At 34.8% G+C, this 13,114-nt stretch overlaps 2 protein-coding genes across 2 annotated transcripts; one reads left to right on the top strand and one right to left on the bottom strand.

Annotated features, from left to right (window-relative positions):
* The first annotated feature begins 1,904 nt into the window (after window positions 1-1,904).
* Window positions 1,905-3,948, top strand: LOC145002402 (uncharacterized). Its single transcript, XM_078961685.1, has 3 exons — window positions 1,905-2,013; window positions 3,071-3,466; window positions 3,554-3,948. Exons 1-3 carry the CDS (start codon window positions 1,905-1,907, stop codon window positions 3,946-3,948), a joined length of 900 nt encoding a protein of 299 aa, XP_078817811.1.
* A 1,842-nt stretch (window positions 3,949-5,790) lies between these two features.
* Window positions 5,791-6,911, bottom strand: LOC145002401 (uncharacterized). Its single transcript, XM_078961684.1, has 3 exons — window positions 6,354-6,911; window positions 5,975-6,204; window positions 5,791-5,899 (listed from the first exon to the last, which is right to left on the bottom strand). Exons 1-3 carry the CDS (start codon window positions 6,909-6,911, stop codon window positions 5,791-5,793), a joined length of 897 nt encoding a protein of 298 aa, XP_078817810.1.
* Window positions 6,912-13,114: the final 6,203 nt, after the last annotated feature.

The following is a 13,114-nucleotide window of genomic DNA, read 5'->3' as shown; positions in this document are numbered from 1 at the left end:
CCTGCACCTACGGAGCCGTCACCGGACTTGGGTGAACATGACACAAAAATAAAGACTCCTATTGGTAGGCCGCAACGAAAGAGGGCTCCAGCATGGTATCAGCGCACTCCGTTCACAGTGGTAAAAAACTTATATCTTAAACTTGATATTTTTAAAAAATACTACATTATTGATAATGATTAAACATGTTGATTTTTTAGGTGCAATCAACACCAAAAGTAAAGAAAATCAGCAAGACAAGGAAGAAAAAAATAGCGGAGAGTCCTGAAAAAACAAATGAGGACATTGTCAATGCAGAGAGTAGTGACGTTCCTTCAAACAATCTGTTGTTGGACAGTATTTATACTACTAGTCCGATGAGTTTCTGGCAAGAATGGAGTTTAATCTCTCCCAAACTGATCACTAAACATAGGTTGCATATCCTCCCACTAGATATGGATTTTTGGGCGATGTTACTTTCTGTTAGTGACAAAGGGTGGTTACTTTCTACGGTAACATTCCTTTAATTAAAATTTTAACTATTTTTTAGACAAAAATGTATATAAATAATTCTAACATTTTTATATTAAAATGTACAGAATATTACTATATGGAGATCCCTGTTGATTGATGGATAGGCGGCCGGCGAATGCTCGGTGGACTCTATATTCTGAAGGAATCAATTTGGAACCCAGAAAATCATATGTGTTTAGGAATGTAGCAGATGGTTTTGGAGGTTGTCCTAGATGGAAGGATGTGGATACGGTTAGTTAAGATTAATAATTATTGTTATATATATATATCTATATATATATATATATATATATATATATATATATATATATTTATATATATATATATAATATTACTGAAATTACTAGTATTTAATTTATATTTTTTTGCAGGTTTTATTTGTAATAAATGTTGTGCATGCCCATTGGTTTTTGGCGGTTCTACATTTAGATACCTGGAAAGTAGAAAATTTTGATTTAGCACGAGTTGCGGGTTACTTCTCAACGTACAACACTAATGGAGAATTCAAAAGTTTTGGAGATAGTATTATCTCAGAGTTGGATGCCATTGATTATTGGAGCCATTTCCCCATTTGACACAGAGACAAAGAAAAGGTCGAGTTTGTTGATGTTGTAGACGCCCCACAACAAGAATATAGTTTTGAAAGAGGGGATTGTGGAGTATTTGTATGCATGTTTATGGAAATGATTGTTTCTAGGTTACCAGTGGTGATTTCAAGGACATCTAGAGAAGCTGCATTTTTCTACAGAAATAAGATGGCAAATGTTATTTGGGATACTATATAAGTTGATATTAGGAACTTTGTATATATATTAATATTAAATACTTGTTTCTAGTATGTAATCGTGTCATTTCTGGTAATATGTAATCTTGTAATTATCTTTTATATTTTTAAACATAATTCACCAACAAATGTTACGAAACAATACATTCAAACAAAATAAACATTATTTAAACAAAATAAACATTACAAATAACACGAATACATTACAATAGAGTCGTCTACATAAAAATAAGGTTTCTTACGACTAACAAACATTAGATAAAACATTGGAAGTAAAATACTCATCTACATGAAAAAAGCTTTATCTTTTACCAGATTCCAAACGTCCGTATACTCGAAATCATGTCCATCAAACTCACATAGGTAATATCAATTCACATCTTCAAGAAGTTCTTCGTCATCTGCTTGAGAGTGTCGCATTTTCTCACGATTGTAGCATTGATTGAACCATGTGACCTTAAACTTTAAATCCATCCATTTACTAACAATATCAGGTTTTAGTCATTCGTGTCCTTGCCCAACCTGATAGTTGAACAAAGCTATGAGGCGGGACTATTCATCATCTAGAAGGCAATTCAGGGGAGCCATTACTGGTAGACCCTCATAAATGGTAATCCAGCTTAGTATTAGGACCAACAACTCTGTTGGTGTCCATGGATATGTACAATTTGTTGCAGAGGCTGCATTAGAGGGAGTTGTTGCATTCGAAGAACTTGGTACATTGGACGCCATTTCTTAATTGATCTACTATCAACTAAAGAATTGAATTTCGTATAGACACTACGTTTAATATATATAAAAATGTATGTTATACAAAGATATGTCAGTAACGCTGAGTGACGAGTCAGTAATGCGGACTGACAATGAATAATATATATATATATATATATATATATATATATATATATATATATATAAACTTTCTTAACGCAGACTTACGAGTCAGTAACGCGGACTGACAACGAATAATATATATAAAAAGTTTCTTAATGCGGACTGACGAGTCAGTAACGCGGACTTACGAGTTAGTAACGCGGACTGATAACGAATAATATATATAAAAAATTTCTTAACGCGGACTGACAAATAAGCTATCTGACCAACAAATGTTACAAAACCATACATTCAAAAAACATTATCTAACAAACAGCTTACGCGGACTGACAAATAAGCTACGCTTAATGACAACACATTTATGCAGACTGAAAACTAAGTTCTGTGGAATAATGTATACTAATTCCTTATAAATTGGACAACAATAACGATAATTTACAAGGTGTCGAAAGTTGTGAAAATGAGTTCAGTCAATCACGTATTAAGGAAAAGTTTCTCCAGCCTATCGACTTTTTTCCATAATCTGCAAAGAAGTAATCTTAGCACCTTCACGTACATTAAGAAGGATCAGTACAATCGTTTCCAAATTTGTTTCGTGGCATTGGGATGCGTGGTATGTAGTCCCTTATAGTAAATAAATATTTAGTTATTTCAAGATGTTATATGCCTAATATTCTTATGTTGACTTACAGATTCGTACGTTTCTCACGTCTATGATACCAATCAAATTTGTTGGTCAAGTACCTCTAATTGGGGCGTATGTAACATCCATGTACATTGTTGTTGCTTTAGATGGAAATCATGAACCCCTTCTCATAGCGTTTGCCTTGGGAACCATAAATTGTGACAATTCATGGTTATAGTTCATGAGGAGGCTGAAAGACTATTTAGGTGACAATATAGAATTTGGTTTCATAAGCCATATGTCTGATTCTATAGACTTTGCAGTCCAAAGAGTCTACCCTGATTCATATCATGGCTATTGTTGTAAAAATATAGCCGAGAAAATACGCGCTTCCATCGGAACCAATACAGTCGTAGAACAGTTGTTCTGGAAGACGTGTAAAGCGTATAATTTATCTCAATTTTATGCATTTTTGAACAATTTAAAAAATGAGGTAAATGGGAATGATCTTCATTGGCTTGACAATATTCCCATTGCAAAATGTGTACGGGCTTGTTTTCCAAGAGTACGTTTCAATGTTAAATTCATTGACATTCCCGATGTTGTCAATTGGTTTAAAACAAACACGCATGAGTTTCCAATAACAACAATCATTGAAATGGTTCATGACTCGATGCAACCAGTGTATCTTCGACGTGTTGCGTTTGGAGGTAATTATAAGTTAAGACATCATTAAAACGGTGAATTGATATGTTTATTATACGTTATGACATTATAATTTTTTTTTATTGATTCAGTTTATTTCACAGGGGATTTCCATAATCTTCTAACCCCTTATGCACTTAAGGTGATTCATAAAAGATTTATCCACTCGGATGGTTGTAGGATTACGCATATTGTTGGCGATAGATATGAAGTGACTAAGTATTCAACAACCGAATATGTAAAATTAGACCGTGGTATTTGTAGTTACGGTAAATGGCAAAAATGCGGTATACCTTGTGAGCATGCTATAGCTTCACTACACAGACTTGAAATTGCAGAAATCCATCAAATGGTAAATTTAAAGTTAAGTACAGTGGTGTATCGAAATGCTTATCAAATTGAGATGGTGAATCCTATTCCAACCCTTAGGCATTGGGAAAAACCAGTCGAAAGTGTTGTGGTCTTACCTCCACGCCAATTCAATTGAACTTTATTGTGTGGATGACAACGGATATTAGTTTGTATTCAGTTCTATGTTAACCGTACTTGTAATGGTTTGTTTGCGTTGTTTACTTTTTAATAAAAAATGTTTACCTTTAAATAATAATTGTATTCTCATAACTGTAATATGTATGCATGACAACGACTAGACAAAAAACTATGCGAACTGATAAACACAGTAACGCGGACTGACGAAAAACTGTACGGACTGACAACAACTCTCTGCGGAGTGGAAGGGACTATATATAGTCATGGATGGTCGTCGGATTATTCTTATAGAGTTATAATTTTTTTAAAAATTTAAAATGACTTCATCTTCATCTTCATCTTTGTATATTTGCTCGTGCAACGAGGTTGATTGTTTCTATTGTGATCCAATCGACCCTTTTCTTGCACCATCACCAAATTTAAGAGAGCCATATATGTTGGAGGATACTTTGCAACAACTACAATGGGCTGAAGAACAACAAAAAAAAAGATAAAGACTCATCTCGGGCTCTCACTGAACGTCGTGACCTCATTGCGGCGGAGTGCAAAGATGTTGAGGAAAGGATGACAATTACAAAAAAAAATCAAAGATCATGAGGAATAGATAAAAAAACTAAGAAGAATCTCAAACTGTCTGAAAAATGGCTTGCTGACAAGGATGCAGAAATGATAGAACTTGGTAGGCAAAAGGACTATATGGAAGATAAAATAAGAATAAGGGATGACTACATAACAATAGAGAAAGAAAAGTATCCTTTGCAATTCCCTTAAGTTAATTACCGTTGTTGTACGTTTAGTATATGTTTCTAGTTTGTTGAATGTATCAACTTCGAGTATTAGTTATTACTCTACTAGTAATTATGCAGTAATATAATCATAATATTACCCATCATCTTTAAAATAAACACACCAGCTCAAAGTAGAAAAATTAATGTCCTCTAAAACAAAACATAATTAATTATAAATACAACATCAATCATTCAAATCAAACGTTGAACAATAGTCTTCTCTCTGCATCCCACTCATCCAATGCGTCTCTTGTGTCCCGTGCATCTCTAGCGTCTCCTGAGTCCCTTCTGTCCCTTTCCCTTTTCCTTTTGTGTTACTGCATGATGTCGTACTACTTTTTCTAGCCTTTTTTTTGTTTCTTTGGGACCAATGTCGGGCAAGTCGCTGCATTATGTGTTGTACTATCACATATACTACACCTTCTTATTATAGGTTCCTCACCTTGAGACGGAATATGATTTATGTTTCTTGGTCTACCCTCTTGACGTGTATCCATTATCGGGGGTTTCACAACCATTATGTCAGCAGGAATCTCCCAATCACACAGTTCTGGAAGGGGTAAAATGGCTCCTCATACGTACTTCGGTATGTTTCCATTTTGTAAGCATCTATAGCCAGATGTCCGAAGTTAATTTTTTTCAAGTGCTTCAAGACCATTATCACATGACCACAAGGCAACCCAGTTCCTTCCCAATATTTGCATGTACAAGTCTCTTGCCTCGGATCAACTATGCCACCATGTTTGAAATCATGAACTTCATAAAGTGCATATGAAACACCAGAAACGGACCATCCTGTCGTACGCTCTTCATTTTTACTAACTACTTTTTCAGCCCACTCGGTTAGCACTGTTGAACATTTCCCTATAAACAAGATATATATAATTAACTAATTATTTGACCTAATTAAAGTCAAAATAAAATTCATACCTCCTTCGATGTGACGCTTGTAACACCATTCCTGTGAAAGACGTCGGAAGAACTCAAGAAGAGGTATTATAGGTGTTCGAGGTCATGTAATCGTAACGTTTCGACGGCGAATATGCTCTAGTCTATTTAGCACGGGGAATTGCACTTAGATACGCTGCTACTTGCGGCCTAGTAGAACTAAATCTATACCACAATTCTTCAAAAACATTTCTTTTGTAAGCTTTCACAAGCCTGCAAAACAACACTTTCGTTTTATCATTTTTCCCAAACTTGTGTACTATGTTTCCTAGTATATGAAAAGCACACAAGCCATGATGAGCATGTGGAAAAACATTTTCAATACTAACACGAATTGCATCGGCCCTATCAGTTACAAAAGTCAATTCTTGACAATCACCAACACATTCATACAACTTTTCAAGAAACCATGTCCACGTAAGACCACTCTCTTTTTTGCATATTCCGTGCGCAAGGGGCAGTATCTGGTAGTTCCCATCCATAGCTACTGCATGCAATATGGTTCCCTTAAAAGCACCCTTCAAATGGGCACCATCCATAATTATAACATTACGACAAAATATTTTGAATGCTGGTATCTCTAATATATAAAAATGGAGCACATAAACACTCTATAATTTGTTTACAAAAATTATATATTAAATAACAACACGTTTTTTGTATTTACCATGCTCTCAATAGCATAAAAACAACACTCAAAAGAATCTTCATAATCTGTTTGAATATACGGAACTATACCTGGATTATGCCTCTTCAAATTGTGAAAATAAATAGGAAGTTTGGCAAAACATTCTTCAGAGGATCCCAACAACAGTTCCATAGCATATTGTTTTGCACGCCAAGCTTGTTTGTAATCTACGTTGATTTCCAGGAAAGCATTCAAATCCCTTGATATTTCATTAGGACTCCAAACCTTGGAACGAGTTTTTCCCATAATCTCATGCAATATAGTACCCATGACTTTTTTATTAACATGCTTATGATTAGGGTGTATCTGTAATGACGAACATGTGTGCACGTTGTTGAAAGTCTTGATTTCAAATTCATCAGTGGGATCAAGGCGTTTTGCATACAAACGCCAACTACAGTTCTCAATTTCACAATGTACCTCATAACGATTTTTGTTAGAATGTTTGGTCTTAAAATGAAACTTTTCTCTTGTTGCTTTAAGACTCAAAGAAAAAATTAGTTGTTGTTTGTTGTCATATGTTTGACGAACAAACATATTATCATTTGGACCTAAACTGTGAAATGGTCAGGGTTCAACAATAGGATCAGGACAATCAGGTATGGGAGGCATACCGTAAAATATGTCTGAAGCTTTTTTCCCGTGTGTGAACTCATCTTCTGACCATCCATCATTTGACTCTTCACCGTCTGAGAAAGTTTTATCGGTCAGTCTTCCAAACTCATATAAATTTTTTTCTTCAACCGTATTCAGTTCCATAGTTTCTTCTTCTGGACAATCTTCAACATTATTAGAAACAATGTTTTCAACATTGTATGGTACAACTTTCTCAGCCGCTTCTATGTGTTCGACCAATCCCTCAAACACCTCTAAATACAAATGCACAATTTCCTTCGTTTCAGAGACTACATTTCTGAGTTGATGAACATCTGCTTCATCTAAAATATTCATCACATACCCATGAACTGGGTGTTGAAATGACAATGATATATTACTATTGAACATCTTAGCCTTACTTTTGACCAAATCAAACAATATTCGACAATCAAAATTAGGCGGAAGCAGTAAATCCAAGTTGTTTAACTTTGGTCTAACGTAGGTGTTAATCCCATTACTTATCTGCCAAAAACCTCCAGTACATAAAATAACAAAACTCATATTTGGTTTTGAAAATTAAATGAAAACGAACTGATCTATCGATCAAAGTGAAACAAACATATGAAAAAAAAAACTTTTGTATCAAAAAACTCTTCAAAATCAGCTCCAACCACCCATTCCGCGGAGGCATTACTCTCTCCATGGAGCTCCGCGTCCTCCTTTCCGCGGACTCAGTTATGACTTCCAACTGCTTCCTCTGTGGAGGCATCACTCTCTCCGCGGAGCTCCGCGTCGACATCTTCGAGGGGTATTTACGAGATCCTATCAGCTCTCTCCGCGGAGGTTATATTGAATCCACAGAACCCCTTCCGTGGAGCATGCTTAAAAAGGCTAACAACCTATCTTTCGGCCACTACGCAAAGATGACGCCATTCCATGGAGGTCCGCGGAGGGCCCTCCGCGGAATGCATGTCTATAGCTGGAAAAAAAAATTTGTGACTATATTTTTAAATTTCCCCCCTTTTTTGTCTATACCCGGTATTTTCTCTTAAAGTTTCCTCAACTTTTATTAACCTATTTCTTATAATTATTTAATCGTGTCTGCATAACTAATAATACAGTTTACTAGTTTTGTCGACAATTGTTTACTAGGGTTACCTTATACCAATTAAATCTTTAGTCATTATAAAAATATGTTTCCTTACATATGAATATATGTACGAATTTTTGAAATATTGTGTCATTTCCACCTTCAAAATTTTCATCAACCGGATTGGATTTATATATTTATATATATTATTCCAGGATACGTTACCAATAATTGAAATTATATCGAAATCAACAGTTTAAGGTTTTGCGAATAATAATCTGAAAACGAATGATTTTTCAACTTTTATAAATATTTTATTATAAAAAATATTTCAAATTTGAAATTAAATAGTAGGCTATAACCTTAGTCCAAAAATGCTTTCGAAATTTTTATTTGAAGTGTGCAAGTCCCTCAACGGTTTTGACAGTTTTTAAGAAAATCGGTATTATATAGGTTTTGGATTTTTAAAACGGTCGTATCGTTTGCATACGAACTCCGTTTTGGATGTCCTTTATATTTTCGAAATCAGGGAAACGCGTACTACTAGACTAGAGTAGAAAAAGGCCTCTTATTTTGAATTCTAAGGGTCTGCGTCTTGTGTCAGAATAGCTTTTCAAATGACTACGTGCGGCATTCAATTGTTCCTTTATCTTATCGATCTTCTTCGTTGTTTCATGATTGCCCTTAAGGCCAGTAAGTAGAGTATCTCCAACGTGCCTTATAGCTAATGGAGTATCTCCTTGAGATAGGTCCTAGCAGGTTTCTCCATTTCATCGGTTTCTTTGAAGCTAGGAAATAGGCAGACTTGGTTAAACAGTCAAACACTACCCAGACGGTGTCACACTTGAAGTTCTTGGCAGCTTTATTATGAAGTCCATGGTCATCTATTCCTATTTCCAATCCGGACTGACGGTTGTTGTAGTGGACCAAATATGCGAATCAGAGTACATTGCAGCGAGCGAAGCGTCGAAGGAGGCAATATGGTTGAAGAACTTCATTGGTGATCTTGGAGTTGCACCTGCCATAAAGGAGCCCATGGAAATTTTCTGTGATAATGAAGGAGCGGTTGCCTTGACCAAGGAACCGAGAGATCATGGTAGATCACGACATATCGACAGAAAATATCACCTTATTAGACATCGTGTAGAAGATGGACAACTTGTAGTGAAGAGGATATCATCGGAAGATAACCCAGCAGATCCGCTTACGAAGGGACTGAGTAGGGTTAAGCACTTGCAGCATGCTAGGAATATTGGACTGAAGGATGATATTAGCATAGATTAGATAGTATTAGAAACGTGTAATAGATAAATGTAATTAACATTTGATGATTAAATAAAGGAGTTTTATTTATAAGTAACGTCACTGTCTTATGTTAATTGTTTAACTATTGTTTCACTTTGCATGTTTTGACTTCTAGAATAATTGAGTTTATTAAAAATAATCGAATTATTCAAATTGTCCACAATTGTTCATATGTCGGAAGTAGATATGAATGAAGATTGTCATGAATAGGTGTGTAGATTGTCTAAATGGTATTAGACATAGCAAAAGATTGCTGCAACGTTCATGAGTGCTTATGAACTAGTTTTGAGCATTGGAACAAACCCGCGCTTGCTGGAATCACCTTATGGAATGTGACAAAAAAGGGTTATCGCAAGACGATAATATCATATAGTCTTAAAACCTAGATATATGGTTTGTTATTTGTTAATTGATTGTACATTGATAATGCGAAAACGCATTGGTAACTCGATGTTATAAAACACATTGTTGTGTATAGTTGATTAATGAATAAGTAAATGCATATAAGTCGAAGTTTATCTGTAACTTTTATCCTAAGAAGGAAAAAGCGATATCTCGGCCGCTCGATGATTTGATTTGACTTATGTGTCGGGCCCGGTCAGAACTGAATTGATGTGTTCGATTAAGTTCTATGTCAAATAAATCGGAGATCGAGAAACCAAATGCTAGACTGATTATTCCATAGAATTGTCAGCATGATATCTAACAGAGGACTGTACGATCCCTTAACTAAAGGAAAAGATTGATTAGATCAGAGTTGAATAGCGTCTTTGAGAGCTATGATTGCAAACCGGATTGTACTTGTGCATATAGTTACTAGACTTATCCAAGTGGGAGACTGTTGGAATAGTGTCTAAGGCTGTAACTATATAAGGTAAGTATTTGACCCGATTGTGCATGGTCCTTTTGGGTTGCCTTCACCATAGCAACTTGACAGGATGATTTATTATGAGAGAATAGATATTATTAATATATTATGAGAATGATATATGGAATAATAATATTGTTATTTGATTAATATAAGTCATAGATTAATTAGTATTAATTTGGTGTCTTAAAGAGATTAAATGAATAAGAGGGTATAAACTGTCAATTGTTTGATAGTTACACTTTGGGCTGTAAATCCTTATAGGATAGAGGGTGGACAATTTCTAGGGCTAGGATAAGCCTCAAAATCATCCAAGGCATATCTAAGGAAAGGATTAGGATTACTTAGAGTCTAAGTTATCCAACTAGGGTTTAAGGGTGAAACCCTAGGAGCCTTACAAGTATAAATAGACCCCTTGGGATAGGGAAATCGGCACCTCCTTTAAACCAAGGAAACCCTGGCTGATTTTCTCCTCTTTCCTCTCTCTCAAATCATTATCTTTGCTAGTTGGTGTTTGTAAGCCATTAGAGGAGTGACAATTGTGACTCTAAAGCTCCAAGAACAAGAAGATAAAACAAGTGTTTTAAGGTAAGCTTCTAACTCTGGTTTTGTATTGTTCTTATACCTAATTAGCCATTGGAAGTCTTGGATTCAATGCATGTTTAATTAGAGAAACCTAGATCCAAGCATTAGCGTTTGTATGTGCACATAGGAATGTTCATATGTCCAAAACCCATCAAATACAACCATCATAAATATAATTGAAAAAGTTACACCGAAGTATATGTTTACATGTTTCAAAATCAATTACATTATGATGACAAAAAAAAATTGTTGACGGTTTAACGTCCCATCCTCAAAGCGCTGAAGTTTTCCTGTTTCACTGATTTCCTGAGAATACAAGTAGTTTTGAAAAAGTGTCAACAATTAAGTTGGTGAGTTCATAAGAGTTTTGTTTGAAGTAGAAAACATTTCCTTGTAAAATCGATAGAGTTTGATTTCCAGAAAATCCAATATTTTCTTAGTTAAGTGTGAACATAATATTCCTATATGATGTGTTAATGAACCCTAGAATGACCCGTAGATTTCTCCTATAATAATCCAGCGTATATAAGTTATATAAGGTTTAAGTTAGATAAAACGTTGAATATAGTGGGTCTGACCTAGGTCCACAACCCAACAAGGAACAGGAGATGAGGCGGGCCCCACCAATTCTAAGCTAATCGAGACTAAATTCTTATATGACTCAAACATATACGCTTAGTGATTATAGTCGAAGTCTAACAATTCTAGATGAAATATAGTTTTAATATCATAATATCTATTTTAAGTGAACCTTGTACTTTGTATCGGTACCCCCTTTTTGTATAAAAAACCCAACACTTTGTATTTGTACCCCTTTTTGTATAAAAACCCGGCACTTTGTATTTGTACCACTTTTGTATAAAAACCCGGCACTTTGTATTTGTATCCATTTTGTATATAAACCTGGCATTTTGTATTTGTACCCCTTTTTGTATAATAACCCGACACTTTGTATTTGTACCCCTTTTGTATAAAAACCCGGCACTTTGTATTTGTACCGCTTTTAGTATAAAAACCCGACACTTTGTATTTGTACCCCTTTTTGTACATAAAACCCTTTTGTAATGTAAATGATCATAAACTATACCTATTATAGTTTATCAACATGTTTGAAACGTATATGCAACCTAACTATACTTATTATAGTTTAGTATGTTTATTTGTGGTGTTTAAGAACCCTTTCTATGTAAGTCAAATGTATAGTACAATATAGCTATGTTTATCTTGCTTTGTTTTGTACTAATGGTTATGATGGAGGATTCTTATAAATTCAGTGAGTGTTTTTCTATTATATAATTGTACCACTACAATAAATACTTGTAATATATGAAGTTATCAAAGATTTAACAATTTGCTCAACATGTTACAAAGTGTTTTGAAAGTTATAAGCTGTTAACTAACTCTAACCTTCCTACGCTGTTTTAGAAATGTCGTAGAAAAATCATACGAAGTCAAACACTAAATCCGTAAATTCTGAGAGTTTCAAAAATGTGTCTAGTTTACTCATAATTTTTATTATGATTTTTAATGACCTCCAACTTGGGTGAAAAAATCCATAATCACAGACCGGTCCGGATTGGTTTTTGAAATGATAGGCAGTTTTGTAAAAATCACCATAAATTGTAGAAATCGTATGGAGATGTGCAAGTAGTCATTTTAAAGCTAAGAACTTGAACTACTTTCACCTTGTATAGTTTTGAAAACAAAAATGTTTAAGTTTCCCAAAACAGTCCGTGAATAGAGTTGAACTTTTTCTGATGAAGGCTGTTAGGAGAGTTTAGTTATGTTCTTGGTGTTTTAACTTATATTCCTCCCCTTAAAAACTTGAGAAAACATGAAAATGTAGGGGTATGAACTCACCTTATGTGATTTCAAAAGATAAGTGTTGAACAAGAGAAGTTTTCAACCCAAGAACACTTGAAGAATCACTTGAAGATTTGAAGCTCTAAGACAAATATGATGGAGTTTGTGTAAGATATCCATGATTTGAGTAGAAAAAAGTTAGATATTCATAAGGAGAATGAATTATGCTTACCAAATGTGGAGGAAAACCCAAGATCAGCCCTTGAATCTCGAATTTCTAGAGAGAGGAAGTGAGAGAGGAAAGAGTTTGATCTTCTTGGTGAAATGAGAGAAAATAGGAGAAGTGAGGAGAGAGGATGGTTTGTTCTAGATCTAATGAAAAAAACGTGGGAAAGGGTGATAATTGAGTGGAAAGGACATTGAAGTGACCTAGGTAAGGTGGGGAGGTGTGGCTGGTCATAGAGTTGGTGTGGGAGTGGTTGCTTGTGTCAT

Source organism: Lactuca saligna, chromosome 6 (genome assembly GCF_052625555.1).
Source record: "Lactuca saligna cultivar CGN05327 chromosome 6, ASM5262555v1, whole genome shotgun sequence".
Taxonomy (NCBI): domain Eukaryota; kingdom Viridiplantae; phylum Streptophyta; class Magnoliopsida; order Asterales; family Asteraceae; genus Lactuca; species Lactuca saligna.
This window is presented reverse-complemented; position numbering and strand designations above follow the sequence as displayed.